Source organism: Periplaneta americana, chromosome 7, assembly GCF_040183065.1.
Source record: "Periplaneta americana isolate PAMFEO1 chromosome 7, P.americana_PAMFEO1_priV1, whole genome shotgun sequence".
Taxonomy (NCBI): Eukaryota; Metazoa; Arthropoda; class Insecta; order Blattodea; family Blattidae; genus Periplaneta; species Periplaneta americana.
This window is the reverse complement of record NC_091123.1, coordinates 177,402,871-177,428,243: the sequence shown is the minus strand read 5'-3', so window position 1 is coordinate 177,428,243 and position 25,373 is coordinate 177,402,871. Positions and strand designations below refer to the sequence as shown.

General features: G+C 37.4%; 1 protein-coding gene across 4 annotated transcripts in view; it reads right to left on the bottom strand.

Annotated features, from left to right (window-relative positions):
* Positions 1-25,373, bottom strand: part of Hexo2 (Hexosaminidase 2) — a 90,768-nt gene that overhangs the window by 5,189 nt on the left and 60,206 nt on the right. For 3 of the 4 annotated variants that reach the window (XM_069831970.1, XM_069831971.1, XM_069831972.1), the window contains exons 3-6: positions 15,241-15,674; positions 10,159-10,510; positions 5,604-5,937; positions 1,085-1,308 (exon numbers count right to left, since the gene is read on the bottom strand). In XM_069831970.1, the coding sequence (XP_069688071.1) occupies positions 1,085-1,308; positions 5,604-5,937; positions 10,159-10,510; positions 15,241-15,674 (1,344 nt within the window). The remainder of the gene's footprint in view (positions 1-1,084; positions 1,309-5,603; positions 5,938-10,158; positions 10,511-15,240; positions 15,675-25,373) is intronic. The other variant, XM_069831973.1, reaches the window with a different exon arrangement.

Sequence of the window (25,373 nt, the reverse complement as noted above, 5' to 3'; positions counted from 1 at the left end):
ATAAGAGCATCTTTTGTTTTATTCGGTCATTTTTTAGGCATTTTCATTTAATTTTGCCCATAAATTCCAATTATTAATGTAAAATAATGTCTATTTCATTTGATATTTTCTTTACGTAATTTGTCCATTAATGTTAATTATTTTGTATGATATTTTAATCGTTTTTCTACACAAATATTGCCATTTTAACTTAGTACACCCCATGTAATGGATCAGTCTAACCATCCCTTCAATATAGACTCCTCTATACCTGCTAGTTCCGGATAAGAGTGACCTTGTGATAGACTACATGGAAACTAAAAGTAAAGTATATCCATGGCGCTACAGCCTATGAAAGGCCAAGACCAAACAGCTGATTGCTGACCTCACGTAGTGGTGAACGATCATACATGGAAAATACATCAGGTAAAATAGTTAATTAAAGTGTACTACTTAGAAAAAATTATGTAAAATTTAATTTAATTACTAATCTAAATATTAAGTAGTACAAAACCTCTTTTGCTACTAAACCAATTATGTAAGATCAATTTTAGGGCATTTTTAAGGGCATTTTTGAAAGATTTTTAGGTTATAAATGCATTGTTTTTAGGACTTTTTTCATGATTTATAGGTCATCAAAATCCTAGCCCTAGTAATAATAATAATAATAATAATAATAATAATAATAATAATAATAATAATAATAATATAATAATCCTAATAGTAATAATAATAATATTATTATTATACTCCTAATAGTAATAATAATAATAATAATAGCAATAATAATATAATAATAATCCTAGTAGAAATAATAATAATATAATAATCCTAATAGTAATAATAATAATAATAGTAATTATAATATAATAATAATCCTAATAGTAATAATAATAATAATAATAATATTATTATTATTATTATTATAATCCTAATAGTAATAGTAATAATAATAATAATATAATAATCCTAATAATAATAATAATAATAATAATATAATCCTAATAATAATAATAATAATAATAATAATAATAATAATAATAATGGATTTCATTTTCTTGGAAGGCACAAATTTTTCAGTGATCAGTCCCTCGAGCTGCAGTACCTGTCCTTGCTCAGGAAACGCTCGATGACGGCCGGCTGGGTGAGGTGACTAGACCAGAGAATTATAGGCGTGTTAGAATTCCCCACTTCCTCGTCAAATGTTCGCAGGGCGGTGGCCTGGTAGTCCGCCCAGAGCTGCAGGAAGTCTGCGTCTGTTCGGCCTTGTCCGCGAGCCTCCATCCAGTCCACTATCTCCGCCGACGAGTTCCAACACGCAAAGAAAACCTAAGGAACAGCACAAATCACACTCATTTGGCTCAATAAATAACTGACTTGTTATTATGACGTCTGGAAAAAATTAGTTTCGTAGGCCTATACATGCTTCGTCGCGATCACCACCACCTCAGTGCGGTATCCCTTTTCCACCACCACCAATTTAAACTGTAATTCACACACATCCAGTGAAGTAGTGTGATATTTTTGTTCACTGCAACAGGGAAGCAAGAAATGGGGAATGTAGGCCTACTTCTTGTATCAGTTACCAGGATTTGAGAATAGCTACGTCATAGTTTCGTCATTATTTTATTACAAAAGGTAACATAATAAGTGAGATTCTTTATTGCACCTGACAGTGTGCGCTAGTGTGCTGCGCTACGTATCGATAGTACAACTGGGATTGATCGATTACCACGCTATGTACAGCTACAGCAATATTATTCTAACTATTCTTTGCTTTTTGTTTTGTTGTTCTGTGATCACTAGGCAACCATGATCATAAAATAACAATCGATACGAACAGCTGTTAGAGGGACAGCCATTTTTTCTCTGTATACAACGCTTAAAGAGGAGGTTTCCTGAGTATATAACTACAGCAAAGCAATTCCCATGTACAGTTACAGACTGATTATATATCCATTGCTTATGTATAAGGGCTATTCCATATGAAATCGATCAGTAAAAAACCTCGCATTTTTTATACTCTAATTTTTTCCCTATTTATACAAGGTGCTGAGAAGAGTGCATTTTCAAAAACATACTATCGAAAATCAAACGGTTTTCGTATTATTGAGCGACAAATTTAGCGTATTTTATAAAAACAAGCCTCTTTCAGCGCTCAGAACTCTGGAACTGTTTACTGCAAACATTGAACGGGAGCTTATTTTGAAGCTGACATTTGGTAGGTTATGTTAAGAAGTAATCCTTATTTTTATTCGATGAAAGAGTAATGGAACGGAGAAAAATTCTCTCCGGCGCCGGGATTTGAACCCGGGTTTTCAGCTCTACGTGCTGATGCTTTATCCACTAAGCCACACCGGATACAACTCCGACGCCGGTCACAATCGTCTCAGATTAAGCTCCAACTCTTGGGTTCCCTCTAGTGGCCGCCCTCTGCACTATATCATAGATGACTATGAACGCAGGACCGAAGTCCACACATGTGGACAGAGACAGAGACAGAGGCAGAGACAGATAATCTGATTTTACTTACTTTTAGGCTTTTTGCCAATTTGTAAAAATGTAAAAAATATTGAGAAAAAACCTTGCATTATTAAGAGGGATTCGGCATTGTTTGCTTAGTGGCTCGGCAATAAGTTTCGAGGGTATTAAATAGATTATATTCACATGCCTAGACTTGAACGGCGCAGTACCGCACGAACTGGCCGAGAGATGAAGATAAGCGAGCGTTGGGCGTCATTTTACTCCTGTGTTTATGAAAACTTGTGATAAAGCTAGCCCAGCCATGACTGCTAGACGACACATCACGTGTTTGTCTCCTGGCCTTGCTTGTCTCGACTACCTACAGTCAGCTGGTTAGTTCACGCGCGTACTATTTATTTTCTTTATTTGATATTTTCAATTCTTTCTTATCAACGGTGCGCCAGTAAAAAATATGTGTTTATTTGTACTTTCAATGCGGAATCTAACCATATATTTTAAAAATATTTTTTCGTGGGCAAAGGCGTCTTAATGAAGAAAAATCTAAATTTCTCCATTTCTATAAAAAGTAAGAAAAACTGTTTACATGTCAATATAAACTTTAACTTCTCAGCATCAAAATAAACCGTGATTTTTATCACTGTGTGAAAGGGTTTCGGAGCCACAACAGTTTAAAGTTGCTAATTTTATGAAAATACGATAAATTTAAATATTTTAAATTTAAACACTATGAAGTTCAGATGCCTCAAACTTTGCACAAAGCAATGTATCACAGTTGTCAACGGACAGAAAAAGTTTCATTGTATTTAAAAATTGGAAGGTCAATTTTCTCTATATTTCGGTCGATTTGAGATGGAATAGCCCATAAGTCTCCTATAAAAATTATACACGGTTTATTAGTAAGAATGCAAGCATTTTAAGATTAATGTTCATAGAAACATGTGTTCATATTTGTTATCCAGGTATACGCTTATACTGGGTGTTCATTTTAAAGTGTGTCATGACGTCACTGTTGTGAGTCAGCGATTTGAAGCGAGTTTCAGCTTTTATGTCAGAGAAGTTGCCTATTAATCAAGGCGTTCAATCTGAACTTGAGAACGTGTACGGTGTAACTTGAACGTCGTAGCAACAGATGGCGGTCTGTACGGTCTGTGTGCTACCATAACCTCTTTCGAACTGTGTTTTGCGCGGGCAAGTCGTACACAGGGTATTTGTTATCATCCGTTGCATACCGCAACATTCCACAACACAAATCAAATGCTCCGTGTCCATGTTGACCGTCCAAGTTAATGTCAACAAATACGTAAGTAATCGTCTTAACCCTCTCGCCATATCCCGACAGTAAGAAAAAAACTCACCTCAGTACGTGTTTCCAAACAATTCACATTCCTGCCACTACCGGCGTTACCGCACGTATCGGTACGTACTTCCAGAGTCCGTGGGTAACCACGGACTCTGCGTACTTCAGATCAACGCCGTACTTGCTAGGCAACTTCTCTCGCATTTAGGTAATACGCGTCTGCGGGAGTGTAGGAAGATTCATCTCTAGGCTCATCGACTAGCCACATGACGACATACAGCGAGCCATGACACACTTTGAACTGAACACGCAGTATACTTATGACTTACTCTTTATAAAGATAAAGTTACCTCTGTCAGACGCTACGAAAGTGCATGGAGGAAATGGAGGTAAAGTTTTATGTTCTCATGATTGTAGCATGAGGTGATGTGGTTAACATGACGCTCCTACCGCCTTTCTACTCTAGTAAACACCCGGTACTCAATTGAACTGCACCTTGAGTAGACCGTGGGGCCGTTCTAAAGCTCGCCGAGATAAATGTCACCACCATGCCATCTGGGACCTACCATTCCGCATTCAGTTGCTCTAACAATTGGGCTATCCGACAAACATGACATTCGCTGGTCTAAGCTGTAATGCAGTGATGTCAAAGCAAGCGCATTTTTCTGACCTTGACGTCGTGCGCGGGCAGCAAGCGCTAAGTATGGAAAGAGGAAGGGTTGTGTATATGAATAAGCAGCCTGTTGGATTAAGAAAACAGTGGTGCACAAACTTCAAACGGAACGTCAAATTTTATGTCGTTATTTTTATATGGCTTCTTTCTGTTTAATATTATCTATATTGTCTGTAAAACAAAATTACTAACACTGATTTCTTAATATTGCACTCGTGTTTTAATTCTTAATAACATAATAGCGAGTTAAGAAGGAATATTCACTTAAATTCTATAGCAGTATAATATTATACTGTATTAAGTGGATGAAACACATCATTCGTAAAGAAAGTGATATTCCAAAGAAAGAGATTGAGTATGACGTGATAAATTGGAATTGATATTGATGGTACCTTTAGCCTTACAAAAGTAATCAATAAACTAATCAAAACAATATTAAAGTACAAAGCAAAGTTACCTAGGTACTGTATATGTTTTAAGTGTAACTAATATTACATAACAAAACTCTTATCGCATTATGCTTTTAAGGTGATAATGGCGAGCAACTTCCTATCATCAGAATATTAAATTATTTTCTCGAAATCTGATGAAGCTATAGAGCTGACATTTTTACAACACATGGGCACGTTTTGCTTATGATGTAACAATAGCTGCTTTGTTAATTCATTTCCTTACAAACAATTTCCATGCGAATATTTTAAAAAATTTCAATACACCATCTTCAGTAATACGTATATACGGTATATTAGATTTACGAAAACATTCTGTAAGGCTACTAAATAAATAGGCCTATACCTGAAAATTTCACTTTTCTATACGAAAAGTTGAGAAAATATTTCTTTTGAATAAAAAAATCAAACTTGTGAAAAATGAGCATTAAAATTAAAACTTACATTCTTATAATGAACTTATACTTCTCAGGCAAATCTAAAAATTAACATGGATACAGTTTTAATAATTTCGCTTCCCTTTATCTATTGAATCAGTGCTGGCCATCCCTGAATATAGCTCGACCAAGCGGCATATACCACCTCTTTCGTCCGTCCCTTTTCTTTCCGCTGTAAAGCGCTCAGGCTCTCCTGGGCTCTAAAGCGCGCGCTTGCTCCTGTGGGCATCAATTGACATGCCTGCTGTAATGAAATGCCGTTCACAATTGACTGCTGCACCCACCTCGTCTCCACCCATGTGGAAGGCTTCGCCCTGCGGGAACAGGTCCAGCACGTCGCGGTACAGGTCCCTGAGGACGCCGTAGAGGCTGGGGTTGGTGGGGTTGAGCTGTCCGCACGGCGGCTGGATGCAGTACTTGCGCCACGGCTGCTGGTTCACGCACACGGCCAGCTGCCCCAACCCTGCGGCCTCGCCCCATTGCCAGCCGTTGCCGGAGTGGGACGGCGCGTCCACCTCGAGGATCACGCGCACTCCGCGCAGACGCGCGTATTCCAGCAGGCACGTCACGTCCTGAGGCGTGTACACCTGGCGCGACGAGTACGCGCCGAACCTGCGTCTCGAGAGCAAACGGCGAGCGTTACACAAGATACAACGCTTGTGAAATGAAGCGACGTAGGATCCCTTTTCCCGGTTGCAACGTGAGGTATAGCGAAGGCACGCAACGGAATCTGACGTCCCAGAACGCTACAAACTGCTATACATATTCAATATTATTATTTTATTACTAGCCGTACCCGTGCGCTCCGCTGCACCCGTTAGAAATAAATATAAAGTAATTACATAATTAAAATAGGACATTTGATCCAGGGAACATTCGTGTTTGATATAAGGATAAATCGTTTATTATGTTACTTAATTTAAATTGTATTTGCATAATTAAAATGCGATCATTTTGATGCAGAGACCACTCATTTGGTCATAAAAATTATTTTAGGAAATACAGGAAACGAATGTACAGAATAGTCTATCAAGTTTTCTGTGCATAAGAATCTATTTTAATCTTACCTGTCCTCAATTCACTCAGAAGTTACTGTAATAACATTATAGCATTATGTCCATCTAGAGAAACTACACTTTCCAATGATGAAATAATAATTAATTATACAAATCGGTTAATTTAGCTTCTCATATTACTTCATACAAACACAGAAACATTATCTGTAGGCTATGTTTCATAGCTTTCGATTGTTGCTGTCCAAGGCCCCTTATAGACGAAGTCATTTGTTTTTTAATTCATTACACGGCCTTAGATGGCAGTTATTTTAATTTTAAAACTCATTTATCTCATTAAATATCAGTCCTATCAAACTTTTTCAAGGAATAAAACTTATCGAAAATTATTTTTAAAGAAACTTTTGTTATGTAAAATTTTTCACAAAAATCAATAATAAGCGAGTTATTTCGATTTATTTAATTCAGGCCCCCTTATAACCCCCTTTTAAATAAAGTATTTTGAATGCCATATAGCCTAAAATCTAAGTTACAACGAACTTAATTTATATTCCAATTTGCATTGAAATCCGTTCAGCCATTATCGCGTGAAAAGGTAACAAACATCCAGACAGACAGACAGATAGACATAGAAACAAAAATTTCAAAAAAGCGATTTTCGATTTCAGGGTGATTAATTATATATGTTAGGACCAATTATTTTTGGAAAATCGAAAATTACCAGAAAAATTTCTGCTACAGATTTATTATTAGTATAGATATAGCAGTTCTGCAAGTATTCTTACTTACTGAACAACGAAAATATAGTGCATACATTTTATCTTTCCACGCTCGCGGATGTACACACATCAAAATTGTCTAAGGAACAACTAAAAAATTTGAAATATCAAGAAAATTGATCAAGTTCCAAAACTGAACGGAAGTGAATATTAAAGTGCTAGTCATTTGTCATTCTACCAGGTTACCATAGTAACCAACGTTGTTATTTTGTATTGTTACATTGGAAAGAATTAAATTAGTGTGTTTTAACAGGGGACATATGTAACTAAAAACTATCTAAAATCGTCATAAACAGTTAAGAATAGTTTTAATGATGGAAGCATATCGTCATTTAAACCATCATTAAATGTTCAAGGCGACTGGCATAATTAAAATTGGCGGAACACAAGCTGATGCTGCAAGGGCTCTAAATACGGGAAGAGGTGTAATTTCAAGAATGTGGAGTCGTTATGAACAATTTGGCAGTCCAGAAAAAAGGCACCAAGGGCTACCATTGCAGGACAAGAAAGCTTTCTGTACCTTAGAGTCCTGAGAGAAAGAACTTCAACTGCCACAATGTTAAGAAGTGCCTTGCAAAATGTAAGTAACGTAATTGTTTCAACTCAAAACTATCAGAAATAGACTGCATGAAAGAGGTCTTCATGCCCGTCGACCTTTAAGGTGTCCAGCTATTCGTCATGGAAATCGAGCACGTCGTATTTTGTGGTGCTCACAACATCAAAATTGGACAGTGGATCAATAGGGACAGGTCCTCTTTATAGATGAATCACGCTTCGGTTTGCACCCAGACTCTAGAAGAGTGCTCATTTAGAGGCCACCAGGTTACGCAGAAAGGCTTAGGAACATACAGGACATCCACAAATTACAAGGAGCTTCTATCATGGTCTGGGGAGGAATAATGACCAATAGAAAGACGGACCTCGTTCTTGCAAGAGGAACACAGCGAGCAAATGTTTATATTCTAAACATTTTGCAACCTTTGGTGCTTCCGATCGCTGAAGAGTAGGGGCCTAAATTCCTCTACATGCATAATAATACCAGAGCACATGTTGCCGGAGTGGTGTGTCAATGGTTTCAAACACACAATATTCAAGTGCTACAGTAGCCTGCACAATCTACTGATCTAAACCCCATAGAGCACCTTTGGGATAACCTTCAAAGAAATGTTTCGGAGGATCTAGACAACAACCAGTGCCTTGATCAGCTGTACGCTCGGCTTAGACATCACTGGGAGAACATTCCTCAAGATGAGATTTTCCATCTTATTTCGTCAATGCCAATCACCTTAAACATTTCATCATGGTTTAAATGACGACGTTCTTCCATCATTAAAACTATTCTTTACTCATTGATTAAAGTTCTCGTTAACACTTTATTAAAGACATAAAATTTACTTAGTCTTACGTTAAAAAGTGTTAAAATTGTTAAAAAAAGGTATATACCTTCGACGCTATGTCACGTCATCCTCAGTGTCTCTTGAACCACTGGTGATCTTGACTCTGCGATTTGCATTTGTCAATGGCAGGGGTGGGGGTGTGTTGTTCCTATGGTGGGGGCTGGCTGTTTGTGTGTTATGATGTATTATGACGTCGAATAATGTGTGCGTATTGAACTGCAATTGTGTGTTAAGTATATATTGTGGGTATGCTATTGTATTCTTATATATTTCGTATTGTTCTAGGATGTTTAACTGTGAACTTTTTTGTGTGATGTGTAAAATTTCCATATCTGTTTCTATATTATTGTAGTCATGATTATTGTTGATAATGTGGTCTGCATAATTTGATGTGATGTAGGGTTTGGTTATAGCTTTAATATGTTCATTATATCTTGTGTGAAAGGATCTTCCTGTCTGTCCTATGTAAAAATGTGGGCAACTATTGCATTTTAATTTATAAACTCAATCATAAGATCACCAGTGGTTGAAGAGACACTGAGGATGACGTGACATAGCGTCGAAACGGGCCGTCTGTCGAAGGTATATACCTTTTTTTAACAATTTTAACACTTTTTATGCTCGACCATGCCGAAATGTAGTAATTATACACCTTGTAGCAGTCCTTTAATGCATGTCATTAAAGTACACCTACTCATTAAAGTACAGGTGTTCAGCCAATGATAACTCAGCTTACATGTGTTCAGCCAATGACAAGTCAGCTTTGTACCGTTATAAAATCGCAAGTATCGATTATTCTCGGATATGCAATCGAAAGAGAATTAGCGAAAAGTCACGGAGGCTGGAAATCCAATACTGTCGCAGAAGGTTATGTTCTGTTACTATAATAATTAGCGTTAATTGTAAATAATATTCAAATAAATTCAATTTGTCATCTCGTTTTTCAATGTCGAATTCAATAATCAAGGTTATAATATTATAATATTATCAAGTTTAACGGGACTACGTCAAGGTCAATGACATTATTGTTCCTCGGAAAAAATCAATACTTTCGCGTCTGCGCACATCTCACAATTCACGACGTAGAACAAGGTCACTTCCGATCTTGTCAGATACAAATAAAATGTATACATCTGAATACCGGTAATTTCAAGTTAGAAATATGGTCGAGCATAAAAAGTCGTATGAAACTCGCCTATAATGGTAATTAAGAAGCTCGTATGAAAATTATGAAACTCGCTTGCGCTCGTTTCATAAATATCCATACTCGATTCTTAATTACTATCATTATAGGCTCGTTGCATAATGTACTATTAACGTAAGACTAAGTAAATTTTATATTCTTTACTGTTTATTACGATTTTACACGGTTTTTAGTTACTATGTCCCCTGTTAAAACACACTAATTTAATTCTTTCCAATGTAACAATACAAAATAACAATGTTGGTTACTATGGTAACCAGGTAAAATGACAAATGACTAGTACTTTAATATTCACTTCCGTTAAGTTTTGTGACTTGGTCAATTTTCTTGATATTTCAAATTTTTTAGTTGTTCCTTACACAATTTTGATGTGTGTAGGACAGATGCAGCTGCACACAGTTGAGCGTGGAAAGATAAAATGTATGCATTGTATCTGATGTACCCACCTGGCAAGCTGGGGCACACGCGGAGATTCAAGAGGGAAGCTCTGGGAGTCGGTGGCGTGCCAGTGCAGCACGTTCAGCTTGGACGCCGCCATGGCGTCCAGCGTGCGCTTCATGGCGTACAGGGGCAGGAAGTTGCGCGCCGTGTCCAGCGTCAGGCCGCGGTGCCGGAACACGGGCGCGTCGCTCAGCCGCACGTCGGCGGCCATGATGAGCACGTGTTTGCGGGGCGAAGAACGTCCTCGCCCGGGGCTCACGGGGACGGGGATGCGCGCCACCAGCTGGCTGAGCGTCTCCAGGCCGTGGCGCGCGCCGTACACTGTCTCCGCGCGGATGTCCACGGTCACGCTGTTCACTGCAAAGTGCAGACCAGGCGCGTCATTCTACGGCCAGAAGCATAACCTCGCAGATGGAGTTCTTTTTAGAGAGCCTCTTGCTTCCCCAATAGGCATTGACATCATTCTGTCAATATTTCTTCATTTCATTATCATTTCACCAACATTTAAAAAGTAATAGAAAGTTATGGTGAAACCCGTATAGAGAAATGTGGTGGTACACCATAACTGGTATAAATGTTAATGACAATACCAATAAATAAATAAGTAAATAAATAAATAATGGACAGCCTCATGGTCTAGTGGTCAGAGCTTCTGGCTATAGTTCAGCACAGGAATTTTTCCTTAAAAGGGGATTATTACTGTGTTCGTCCATGGTCTGGAATTTAGGTTAAGTTTAGATTTAAGACCTCTCCTGGCACCACATTATCATAATCATCCTATCACATCATCGGGGTAATGTAACTCCGCCTTCCAGGCGCCCCAACCTCAGAAGTGGGTTACAATTAAGCCACGGCCAGGAGAGAAGACCAGAAATGTCGAAAAGACAACCTGGTGGCATTGGATAAAAATAAATAAATAAATAAATAAATAAATAAATAAATAAATAAATAAATAAATAAATAAATAAAAAATATATAAATAAATAAATAAGTAAATAAATAACTAAGTAAATAAATAAATAAGTAAATAAATAAGTAAATAAATAAATAAGTAAATAAATAAATAAGTAAATAAATAAATTAGTAAGTAAATAAATAAAGAAATAATTAAGTAAATCAATAAATAAATAAATAAGTAAATAAGTAAATAAATAAATAAATAAATGAATAAATAAATAAGTAAATAAATAAATAAGTAAATAAATAAATAAGTAAATAATAAATAAATAAGTAAATAAATAAATAAGTAAATAAATAAGTAAATAAATAAATAAGTAAATAAATAAGTAAATAAATAAGTAAATAAATAAATGAATAAATAAATAAATAAATAAGTAAATAAATAAATAAGTAAATAAATAAATAAGTAAATAAATAAATAAGTAAGTAAATAAATGAATAAGTAAATAAATAAATAAGTAAATACATAAATAAGTAAATAAATAAATAAGTAAATAAATAAATAAATTTCACTAATGTTAGCTTCACCAAAACGTTTGAACGGAGCAACCATTTTCAGTTGACTATCTATGCGGGAAACAAATGACGATCGCAAAGCATGTTTTAAAGTACCGTCAAGAATTTGCAGCTCGAAATGTTGGCAAACAAAGAAACAAATGGTAGTGAGGTATTAAAAACAGAAGAATGTATATAAAGATTAGAAGAAATAAAGTACTCTAATACAATAAAATAGATATTAATTGATTTAATAAAATTCTACTTCACTAATGTTACCTTCACCAAAACGTTTGAACGGAGCCGCCATTTTCAGTTGACTATCTATGCGGGAAACAAATGACGATCGCAAAGCATGTTTTATAGTACCGTCACAGTCTAGTATACAGTCACGAAGCTCAATACGTAGGAAATATGCATCCATAGATAGTTGCTAAACACTAGGATCGCTACTATCGCCTCATCACAGACAATGCGAAATAGTACCGGCACAGTCTATTGTTCCTAGTACCCTCAACAACTTAAGCTTCGTGACTGTAGGGTAAACATTGGTAATTTCGTGATAATTTCATGAAAACTAAATTAAAATGCAAATGTGTAAATATATCCTCATTCCGATTTTTTCATCTAAAAGACCATAACTTGCTGTACAAATCTGGAGACATAAAAGATTGGATACGTTCTTGAATATGTGCCAAAAATCACTTTTACAACTTAAGCTGAAAGATTGGTTATTTCGTGATATTGCCTTGATAATTTCGTGAGAGGTAGAAGAATTGTGGAAAAATTCATTAAAGTCAAATGAAATTCTCATTTATTGTTACAAGACTTCAAACATAGTAATTCCGTCTAATATTCGTAGCAAGAAAACATAGAAATACATATCAACACATAATAAGAATGAAATCAAAGTAAAAATTGAAATTGAAAAGGGATCTTCTTTGCCCTGAAAGGGTGAACACTTTTATTACGGACTTTACTATAGCCTATATTACTAGGGTAACTCCAAAAGTAATGCATAACGTTTGTTTAAAAATTATCTTTTTATCTTACACCTTTGCTATTTTCACAGAATGTAGATGCATCCTTAAGGAACAAAATGTCACTTTTCCACATAATCCCCGTCCCTTTCAACTGCCTTACGTAACCTAGGAACGAGGGCCTGTAGACCAGCACCGTAAAAGTCTTGACCAGCACGTCTGAGCCACTCTTTAGCAGCGTGCACAAGGGAGTCATCTTCTAACCTCGTTCCGCGAAGTGATCCTTTTCGTTTACCAAAGAGATGGTAATCGCACGGTGCCAGTTCAGGACTGTAAGTCGGATGTTTTAGTGTTGTCTATCCGAATTTTCTGATCTGGTCTGTGGTCTTGTGACTGACATATGGCTGTGCGTTATCGTGCAATAGCAGAACATCCTGCTTCTCCCGATGTCGTCGAACACGACTCAGTCTAACTTGAAGTTTCTTGAGAGTTGCAACATACCCGTCAGAATTAATGGTGGTTCCGTGTGGCATGATGTCCACAAGCAAGAGTCCTTCTGAATCGAAAAACACAGTAGCCATAACGTTTCCTGCCGAAGGTGTACTTTTGAATTTCTATTTCTTTGGCGAATTTGCATGATGCCACTCCATTGTCTGCCTCTGTCTCCGGTCCAAAAGGGTGGAGCCATGTTCCATCTTCTGTCACAATTCTTGCAAGTCATCTAGCACTTATCATTGACACTTAGCATGATAACAAATCAAAAAGAAGCTACACTGAACCCATTGCGCTCCGTTTTCTTTTTTTTGTTATCACATCTTGTCTTCAGATTTCTAAAATTCCTATTGTAATACATTTTATACTATTTTAAAAATTGTAACACATAATGCTCAACAAAATTTCGCCTCAAACAGCTAAGATTTCTATCAGTAAAGCTAAGCCTATATGGCGACTACAGATGTATCTAAAATTCCAGAAACATTTCCTAAAATTTCATGAAGATACAATAAATCTTTGTACCAAATATCATATGCTTACCTTTAGTAATAAGCCTGTAATGTAATTACAAACATCCACAAAATTTGTACGGCTGAGAACTCGACGCAAACTTGCTCTCTCCAAACATAAAAGCTCACTGAAGCAACTACAATAGTCACACAAAGCTTAGCTGTATGTTTCTGTAAACTGGACAACATATGCAATCCCTTGGCGGAAATTTGGATCTCGTAACACCATTGATTAGTTCAGAAAAGAGCAAAGAAAAAGTATCACGAAATAGCCACTGCCACGAAATTACCAATATTTACCCTATATACTAGACTGTGGTACCGTAAAGAATTTGCAGTTTGAAATGTTGGCAAACAAAGAAACAAATGCTAGGTAAGCTATAAAAAGAAACAAATGCCAGGGAAGTGATAAAATTGTAGCGATGAACAGCTATGACTGATTGAAACAGTCCTTCATACCGTTTTATTGATCAACAGTAGTATGACGTAATAAAAGTGTAATAATAATAATAATAATAATAATAATAATAATAATAATAATAATAATAATAATAACAATAATAATAATAATAATAATAATAAGTGTAAGCGTAACATTACTAAGCAATTTACAAACAAATGAAATCTTTAAAAAGGTGTCTAGAAGTGAAATTACTTATGGCTTTTAAGGACCAAAGTTATTTTTGTAAGTTGATTTATTATTATTTCAGTATTAGCCTATTTGTATTATCCATTTCCTTACTAATTTCAAAAGATGATCAGAAGTTCATTCGAATTCCAACCAAAAGTCAATTGGTTATTAATTTATCTACCTTTATGAAGTACAGTATATGTACGCTGGAATCTTTGAAGTGCAGTGACAATAATTTAATTGGTCTTGGAATAGATTTGATTCTTGAATATTATATGTACTATACTTTGTTGTATATTTACATCTAGTAACCTATTAATGCTAATAATAATGTAAAGGAATAAAAGAATAGAACATAGCAATACACTTTCCATGTGATTCATTTCCTCCATTTCTCATATAGTTCGCCTACGAAAATATATTACAAATTATTATTGGAACTATTTAGAATAAACTTCCAACATAAAGGTAAAGTACTGTGAGTAAAGAAGTCATTCAGTACTTAGGATCGTGATTTTACTACATGTGGTGATATCTGGTAACAGTTGGCAACACTGACAAGACGGAAATATTTGCTGTTTGGGAACTGAACTTACGTGATCCTCACAATATAATCAAATGAATCATCATCGCCATCACTAATTTTTAAAACAGAGTCCTATTCTTTCCGTTCTCGAAGTAAATGTGCTGCAAGAAAAAAACGCATAAAACAGTAGGTTCATTACGGCTCTTCTAGACCATTGCTGAGTCAGTGGGCTGCAGACAAACACGAGGAATCAAACTTAGGTCAGATTGAAACTACGTGTAAAGTCGCGTCACCGTTTTTGGCGTGTGAAGTAAGTAATGAGAACGATAAGTACGAGTCAGTCTGACAACTGTGTTTGACAAATGGCTGATGTGACGTGTATAGGAAGTGGTACCATTCTCAGCTGCACTAGCAACATGCTCAGAAACTGTGCATTATACTCTAGGACACACGACAATAACGTTGGTGCCAGGTGTAAAGCTAAGTCGCACCTCTGGAGTTGGAGACCACGTCGAGGGTGTAGGTCTCGTCGGTGCTCCAGTCGAGGGAGAGGTCCTGCGAGCGGGTGACGATGTTGACGTTCACCTCCGTGTCCGGCACCACGGAGCAGTTGGCGCCGCACTCCAGCAGCAGGTTGTCCAGGAACAGCTGGGTGCACGCCGCCATGAACTCCCGGGGGCCTCGCGCCGTGCCCACCTCCAGCAGGTCGAAGCGCACGGCGCTGGGGTGGAAGGCCACCACCTGGTCTCCGATCGTCGTGGGGCCCGTCGGACGCGGCCAGAGCGCCCCGTACTGTCCGCACGTCAGGCGGCACGCCGCGTGGGAGCATCGCGTCACGTTGGCGTACCCCCTACTGGACAGGTAGGTCGTCGGGAACTCCGATTTGACGCATTTACCCGACTTGCAAGTCCACGACCATTGCCATCTGAAAGGGGAACAATTCATCAAGTCACTTCTGAGTTTCTGAATTGATTAAAGTTGCAACACTTGCTACCAAGCTGACAATATCTAACAGATGTTTCATTATGTTCTTTCATTAACATTGTCGAACCATCGGATCTGTGCCCCGTCAGCGCTGTCGTCGTTCTTTGCAAAGTTAACGCCTGTACTCACACCAATCCACCCGCTTTCCTCCCACCACGTCAAACAGCAGGCCACGAACCTTGCCGAATAGGGATGTTGCCAAACTTCCGTCAAACGGTGTCATAAATAACTGGTCCTCCATGCTACAATATCATTTATGTTATGTTTTATTTAACGACGCTCGCAACAGCAGAGGTTATATCAGCGTCGCCGGATGTGCCGGAATTTTGTCCCGCAGGAGTTCTTTTACATGCCAGTAAATATACTGACATGAGCCTGTCGGATTTAAGCACACTTATATGCCATCCACCTGGCCCGGGATCGAACCCGCAACCTTGGGCATAGAAGGCCAGCGCTATACCATCTCGCCAACCAGGTCGACACACACAATATCATTTCTTTCAATCAAAATACATCTTGTATTTCTACATTTTTTAAACCTAAATCCCATGTCTCGAATCAGTTTCCGTAGCTTTTCTCTCCAACCTTGGAAATTATTACTTCTCTCGCAAGCTTCAGTAATTTCTTCAATGTTGAAACCAGTAGCGGCTGGTGGTCAAAATAATGAGTGTGCTACAATCTCTATATCGGCCTACTGTATACACTTATATGTGTTTATCTTAATTTGAGACTCGCCTAGTGACGAAATATGCAGTCCATACGACGTTCCTTCCTACTGCAGAACTTGTCAATTACCCTGGTGTTAAACCCATCTTAGACATCATACTCTTTTCTGTTGGCAGTATTGCAAGAGCAGTGAGGCGATCCTGGGACATAATGTTCCTTAAAAACGTTTTTATGCGTTTCAAGCAAGAAAAACATCTTACTGGCTCAGCAGTGGTCATTGGTGTTGTAACCAAAATATTTAACAACTTAGTTACTTCACAGAATGGATCCTGTGAATTGTTGGAGGGTATGTATTGTAACAATTGAATAGCTCCATCTATATTTCGGAAGTCTAGTCTTCCGTATAGAATTCAAAGTTCTTTCTTTAACATTCTTTTGTTCAGTACAGTATAGCTGTTGACAGAAACTTCAAGTTCGCGTTTAGGAAAATTATGCGAAAAATTGTCAAAAAATTCGCTGTTTAACAATTTTGTTGCGTCTAGGTAACTTAAAGACTGGAAAATATAAGTAGTTTCCTGAATTATACAGTCACATACTTCCTTGGCTTCAATTTTCTGGGATTCCATTATCCGTCGCTTGCTGACTGATTCTGGAGGAACCTAAAAAAACTGGTAGATGGCAGCAGCCGTCGGACACTTGAATTACCAAATACATTGTACATAGTTCCGAATTCTTCCACAAACAAGCATTCTTTCGTTACGCTTTACTTTTGCAATCTCCAAGCTGTGTCGTGCTGAAGCTGACTACAGCACTTCCCCGCGTAAAAATAGCCAATCAGGGCAGTGATTTCAGCTTCGCACATGCGCATTAATTGTCTATATTCTCATGCAGATTCTGAGTAGCACAATGTACCCCCTGAGGCACCAAAGAGCTAAGAGCGAAGACTAAACACTCTATAACGCGTCATGAACATAACCACGGGAAATTGTCAAATGGCAGATCAAATACTATGGTATTGCAAATACTTTATTTGAGCAAAAATTATCATTGTGCTGTAGCACTGTAGCACATAAGGACGGGCCGCCCCTGGTTGAAACTTCTTTCTCAACAGTATAAAATTCTTGCATCTTTCTTCTTAAATTTTATTTATTTATCTAAACGATAACAGCTCCCTGTATTAACAGGCTGCCACAGAGACAGAGCATATTGTGCAATAGGCAGTTGGAAGTATGAATAACATACATATGTTTAAGTTGAAGGGAGTCTTACAACAATGACAAGAAATGACTGAATAAGTAAGTAGCTACTAATTAATTAGTTGAAGATCATTGTTGACCGTAGAGATGATTGCGGAGTACAAATATTGAACCTCTCAGAGCTGCAAGAACGATGTCATCAATTGCCTTCCTCTGTAGGCCGAAACGTTGCCAGGACTGGAAGAAGAAACCGGGAATAGTTACGCGCGCTCCAACCATAAGGCCTATTACTTCAATTTGTTGTAGACCGTATTTGTCCATGAAATATGGAACGGTACGTACTAAATACATAGATGTCGTTTTTTTTCCCCCTATTTACATCTTCAGGTTGTCTTTTTTTTTTTTTTCAAATCTAACAGTGGGATCGATGATGTAGCCATTGTTGTTATTTGGCGGGATGGCAATCATGTCTATTCTTCTTGTACTGCCATTGTCTGCCAGTCCGTGAACTTCTTCGAGCACTTGAAAATTTATTGATCTAAACTGTTCGGCGATCATCGAACGAATTCTATGGTGTTGTGAGTTACGGAGTACTTCACCGTGCGGACAAGAGCCCAGGACATGTGCAAGTGTTTCTGGCTCTCTGTGGCATCGCCGACAGAGGATGTTGTCCCGAGTCCTGCCCGGAAGGGAACGTACGAAAGACACGTGTGCAGTCATTTTAATAGCTTCGCGCCACTCGCTAGAGGTTAGGCCTTCACGATGTCGTATCCATCATCATATCATCTACAATAATTAAAAGTTCCCTTGGTCTGTTCTTCTCTGGTGATTCTAGCTTTTCATCTCCTGCACAGAGTCCCTCTCTCCTGATTTTCTTTATTAGGCACTCTGATCTCCCTATATAAATTACATAAAATGTTGTATTATTAGTATTACTTAAGTAATTTTAATACATAATCAATTGAAGTAAAATAAACCTCACCTGTGATATCAGTTGCTCTTTTCGTTGCCTGATTTATAGGAAACAAATATTGACCTGTTTGTTTCTCTTCATCGCAAAATGCTATTACGTACTTGCTTAATAATATTTCTTTCGCCACTCCGTGCTACAGTGTTCATGTTGAGTTGACAACACTGGACTGCAAGTGCAAATATTGTAAACTGTCCCGCAAGAAGGCCAAAATTCTGAGTAGTGGGGGACAGAAAGGGAGAGAGATAGAAAAGAGGGAAATAGGAATGCAGGGAGAGAAATGAATTACCGAGGCTGAGAAGGAATTAAGAGTTCAGTTCGCATATCTTATGGGGGCACAGATCCGATGGTCCGACTATACTAAAAAACTAAGGATTTTTGGACACATATTTGGGCAGGGCATGTTGCGCCCCACGATTAGGTAAGATGCAGCAGATAAAAAAGGGTCCCTGTTTTGTGGGCATAGTTGCGCCCCGTTTGCATCAGGTAGAGAAAAGGGGCATGGCATAGTTGCGCCCCGATGAAATAGGTAGAGAAAAAGACACTACGGAAACTCGAGCCTCGTAATCAACCAACCTTATTGATTTCTTATTCGATTTAATATTTATTAAAAATGAGTGAGCCGTCTAGACATTTTATTAGTGATCTTCACACCGTCTGTGGCGTATAGTGAGGTTAATTTAAAATGAATGTTAAGTTTAGTGAAAAGGGCAAAGAGTTAACAATTCACAATGGTTCCAAGGTTCAATTTTCGAAACCCTGTGCCGTATGGTTAAGATATCGCTGTACAAAAAAAAAATGCAGTTTATTTATTGTGTGTGATCGATAAAAAAGTGTTATTTTAAATAGCAACATTGATCATATCCTAGGCCTACCTGATTTAAACGCAGCTACCATTATAATATTTTTAAGTAATTTATTTATTTTGTGTACTATGTCCATCGGGGCGCAACTATGCCATGTCCATTCTGCTACCTGATTTCTTCGGGGCGCAACTATGCCATGTCCATTCTGCTACCTGATTTCTTCGGGGCGCAACTATGCCATGTCCATTCTGCTACCTGATTTCTTCGGGGCGCAACTATGCCATGTCCATTCTGCTACCTGATTTCTTCGGGGCGCAACTATGCCATGTCCATTCTGCTACCTGATTTCTTCGGGGCGCAACTATGCCATGTCCATTCTGCTACCTGATTTCTTCGGGGCGCAACTATGCCATGTCCATTCTGCTACCTGATTTCTTCGCGACGCAACTATGCCATGTCCATTCTGCTACCTGATTTCTTCGGGGCGCAACTATGCCATGTCCCATCTGCTACCTGATTTCTTCGGGGCGCAACTATGCCATGTCCATTCTGCTACCTGATTTCTTCGGGGCGCAACTATGCCATGTCCATTCTGCTACCTGATTTCTTCGGGGCGCAACTATGCCATGTCCATTCTGCTACCTGATTTCTTCGGGGCGCAACTATGCCGAGTCCATTCTACTACCTGATTTCTTCGGGGCGCAACTATGCCATGTCCATTCTACTACCTGATTTCTTCGGGGCGCAACTATGCCATGTCCATTCTGCTGCCTGATTTCTTCGGGGCGCAACTATGCCATGTCCATTCTGCTACCCGATTTCTTCGGGGCGCAACTATGCCATGTCCATTCTGCTACCTGATTTCTTCGGGGCGCAACTATGCCATATCCATTCTGCTACCTGATTTCTTCGGGGCGCAACTATGCCATATCCATTCTGCTACCTGATTTCTTCGGGGCGCAACTATGCCATGCCTAGGCCTCCCAATTGACCGCGGGGCGCAACTATGCCATACCGACACATTTATATTAACTTTTCTTCTTATTTTGTTGTAAGGAACATGCCCCGAGGTTTGTCGATGTATTTCTGAAACACCCAATTTATTGGTGCTGTGAAGATAAAATTTTGGCAGGTCATGCATTTGTTTTTTAAGCTATTCTGTGTATGTATATGTATATGTGTATATGTATATACAGGGACATCATTTTATTTTTACTTCAATTTTTATTGTACCTGAGTTTTTGAATGTACTTCACTCCCACCCCTTCTACTAAGGAAGTTCTAACTCCACACAGAACCAAGACCGGAGATAGTAAGCAGTACTGAGTTACTGTGTATAGTACGTTCCAGAAATATGTTCGCGTTTTCCAGTGACGAAAGAGCTTTCAATATTGAATCATATTTTCGCACAGGTACTGTCCGTTTGCCTACGTCGCATCCCGATTTCCCCCACCTGCTTCTGCTCGCCCCTCTGTAAAAGCTGGGCTGTCTTAGCTCTTTTCTGAAAACATTTATTTCTCTTAGGAATTGGACGTTTACGTAATATTATACAGCTCTTTAATTTAACTTAAATAAAAGGGCCTCGTTAAGTAATTAACTGTCACGTGATTTCCTCCCTTTCTACAATCCTGCGGCATAACCACTTGGACGGACAGTAGATAGCATATCTGAGTAATTTTATATTTTCGGGTCGGGCAGAAGTGAAGATTGAATTCACAGTACGTAGAGTAGGTACAGAATTATTCCAACATGAGTTACTAGTACGAAGGACGAAACTGGCAATTGGAATTAGATGCAATAGTCTATAGTGCGATAATATGCACAAAAGAACTGAAGCCTGTATCGAAATGAACGGCCACCATTTTCAAAATTGTGTTTAAATATTCATATTATGATTATTTTTCAATTTAACTTCTTTCTCTATATTGTACGCTAATGTGCTGTAGACAGTATACACTGCATAATGAATACGTTCGCATGGATAACTCACTTCGTGAGTAAAAACACATTCTTAATACAGTACTGTACTTTGATTAAAGAAAAACCTAATGAAAATTATCAAACTCAAAATCGCGATATTTCCTAGTTTACGTAAATGGATGAACTACTTTTCTTCCATCCTATACCTAGTAGAGTGATTTGTGTTTTACGCCAGTATCATCGAACTCCAGTCTTGGAGGGGGGAGCAAGCGGTGTTTCCGGTTCTCTAAAGGTATAGACAGGTTAATATTAAAAATGTTGGTAAAAGTAAAATGATGTTCCTGTATAATGCTATGTTTTATTTAACGACGCTCGCAACTGCCGAGGTTATATCAGCGTCGCCGGTGTGCCGGAATTTTGTCCCACAGAAGTTCTTTTACATGCCAGTAAATCTACTGACATGAGCCTGCCGCATTTAAGCACACTTAAATGCCATCGACCTGACCCGGGATCGAACCCGCAACCTCGGACATAGAAGGCCAGCGCTATACCAACTCCTCCAACCAGGCCGAATATATATACTCTAGCAACTTGTTCGATGTAATGAATTGATTAGGAATAGCTACTTCAACTCGACCAGCTCAACCACCAGCCCAAAATGTAGGAAGAGGACGTGGAAAATGCTTTATGTGTGCATCACGAAAATGACTGAAATTGAGTACATATTTAGTGTGTCAAGTGTAGAAAGTGTTCAAATATATTATCTTCAAATAAAACAAAAAATCCATAAATTAAAACATTGCATTAAATTTGCATTAAAAATACCAAAATGTACCCAGTCAATAAAACTCGAGAAAAGAATTAACTCAGTAAACCAAGTGTTAAGGCTATAAGGCCTTCTCTTCCAACTACTAGATTGGTCCTATAACATAAATGAAAGTAACGGTCAGACCAGACTGTACTAGAAAAATGATAGTAGACACTTCAGTTTCCAGCTGCTTTTCGTATCTGATTATAATAATGCCGGCGAAATGAACCCGAGTACCAGAAGTGGAAAGCTACCCACCATTTATAGTCTGGGTCAGCTTACTTCATACCCTAAGGGTGAAACCTAACCATTTTTCCCCCATTACTACATAATGCTAGTGGATTGTGGTGATTTTCTAGTTTGCAGGTTCAGTTTTCTTTTGCCAACTTCGTTTCGAATTTCGATACTGATAAATACTACAAATGGTAGTGATTTTGTAACTGGTATGTTGGCAGCTGAGACAAATATCGATAATATTTGTCGGTACTAGAATTCCATGAAATTAAAATAGTACTAGATTTCTGAACCGGTTACTGGAAGCTAGAGAAATTTGAGCATACTAATAAAATTAATTGATATAAGTATTAATATTAATACGTAATAGTTATTTTATGTGTTTCGTTGTGGTTATAATTCAAGACTATAGTCAGATAAGTTTTCGGACTTTGTACTAATAATTTCATGTGGTCAAACAAAATACGTTTTTAGGTTAGGTCTCGTGAGTCAATTGTTTAATCAAACCAATGAATTTTGTATTGCCAGACAAAATACTTGACATGTTGATCCCTTTCTCGTATAGTTTGCCTACGAAAATGTGTTACAAATTATTGAATTATTTATTACTAGCCGTACCCGTGCGCTCCGCTGCACCCGTTAGAAATAAATATGAAGTAATTGCATAATTAAAATAGGACATTTGGTCCAGGGTACATTCGTGTCTGATAGAAGGATAAATCGTTTATTATGTTACTTGATTTAAATTGTATTAAAAAATTAAAATGCGATCATTTTGATCCAGAGACCACTCATTTGGTCATAAAAATTATTTTAGGAAATACAGGAAACGATTGCCTATCAAGTTTTCTGTGCATGAGAAGCTATTTTAATCTTACCTGTCCTCGATTCACTCAGAAGTTACTGTAATAACATTATAGCATTATGTCCATCTAGAGAAACTACACTTTCCAACGGTGAATTAATAATTAATTATACAAATCTGTTAATTTAGCTTCCGATATTACTTCATACAAACACAGAAACATTCTCTGTAGGCTATGTTTCATAGCTTTCGATCGTTGTTGTCCAAGGCCCCTTATAGAAGAAGTCATTTGTTTCTTTATTTCATTACACCGCCTTAGATGGCGTTGTTATTGTAATTTTGAAACTCATTTATCTCATTAAATATCTGTCCTATCAAAATTTTGCGTAGAATAAAACTTATCGGAAATTATTTTTAAAGAAACGTTTGTTATGTAATATTTTTCGTGAAAATTAATAATAAGGGAGATATTTCGATTTATTTAATTCAAGCCCCCTTATAACCCCCCCCTTTTAAGTAAAATAATTTGAATGCCATATAGCGTAAATTCTAAGTTACAACGAACTTAATTTATATTCCAATTTTCATATAAATCGGTTGAGCCATTATCGCGTGAAAAGGTAACAAACATCCAGATAGACAGACAGACATACAAACAAAAATTTCAAAAAAGCGATTTTCGATTTCAGGGCGGTTAATTATATATGTTAGGACCAATTATTTTTGGAAAATCGAAAATTACCAGAAAAATTTCGGCTACAGATTTATTATTAGTATAGATAACCTTTCAACATAAAGTATGGTAAGTAATAAGTCATTTAGTATGTAAGATCGTGTGATATCTGGTAACATTTGGCAACAACAACTAGATGGCAATATTTACTGTTTAGGAACTGTTCTTATGTGACCGTCACTATACTCCAGGGATTGAGGAAAATCTTCTGAAAAAAAACTCAACCAGTTGTACCAAGCAGGATTTAATCCCAGGCCCACGAGTTTCACAACCAAGCTGACTCTCCTCCAAAGCGGTGGACCATGAATGCACTTGAAGAAAATAAATTAGCAAGTAGAAACTAGCGTGAGGGGTAAGACGGAAGCCGTTCCGCCACCCAGCCTCCTGAAGGGTGTCTGTGACGCTGTCGATAGCTTTTTATTAAGCTTCCTGTCTATTGCTTGTTACGCTGTTTAATCCAAGGCTGAATATCCGCTCCGTTGAATGCGAGCTTTTTTTGTCTGTGACCATGAGAACTACTGCCCTACTCGGCTACAACCAGACAAAGTCGTAATGTCAGACAATCCTCAAGTTGGAAGGCAGGTGCGTTCCTATCTGTCAAACCACACCCAGTCAAGGGTTTGAAGCCCCAATGGGAACAATGGCCTTAAGACGGCGGATCTGTGAAATTTCTAACTTCTACTTTTTGACACTAATTAATATAAAACTTTTACCACATATTTCTTACAATGTGGACACGTAAAACACAAATTTTCACTTTGATAATACAATTAGTTTAGGTACTTAAAATAATTTTTTTTTTGTTTTTTAATACGGAATTATAATTATCTCTATTTTCAAAGTTTACGTAATTTTTCTTTAAGTTTATATTCAATTTATTCCTGATAGATGCATGTAAAGTATGGCACATTAAAACAAAGAACGGACGTGGCAAAATTTCCCTTTGTTAACCGCACAATGGTAGACTGGAACAGCTTACCCGCGGCAATCTTTCACGGTGGTCCTCTCAAAATCAATACATTTAAGGAAAGGTTGAGAAGATTAGACTGAAAATGTAATTGTAGGTACAGTGTAATTATCTAGGTTGTGTCGTGTAATTAATTAAGTTTATATGTAATTAATTACGATGATATGTAAATAAATTAAGGTGATATGTAATTACGTTTATATGTAATTAATTAAGATATATAAATAAATTAAGGTGATATGTAATTAAGTTGATATTTAATTAATTAAGTTGATATGTAATTAATTAAGATGATATGTAAATAAATTAAGGTGATATGTAATTAATTATGATGATATGTAAATACATTAAGGTGATATTTAATTAAGTCGATATGTAATTAATTAATATGATATGTAAATAAATTAAGGTGATATGTAACTAAGTTGGTATGTAATTAATTAAGTTGATATGTAATAAATTAAGATGATATGTAAATAAATTAAGGTGATGTGTAATTAATTAAGATGATATGGAAATACATTAAGGTGATATG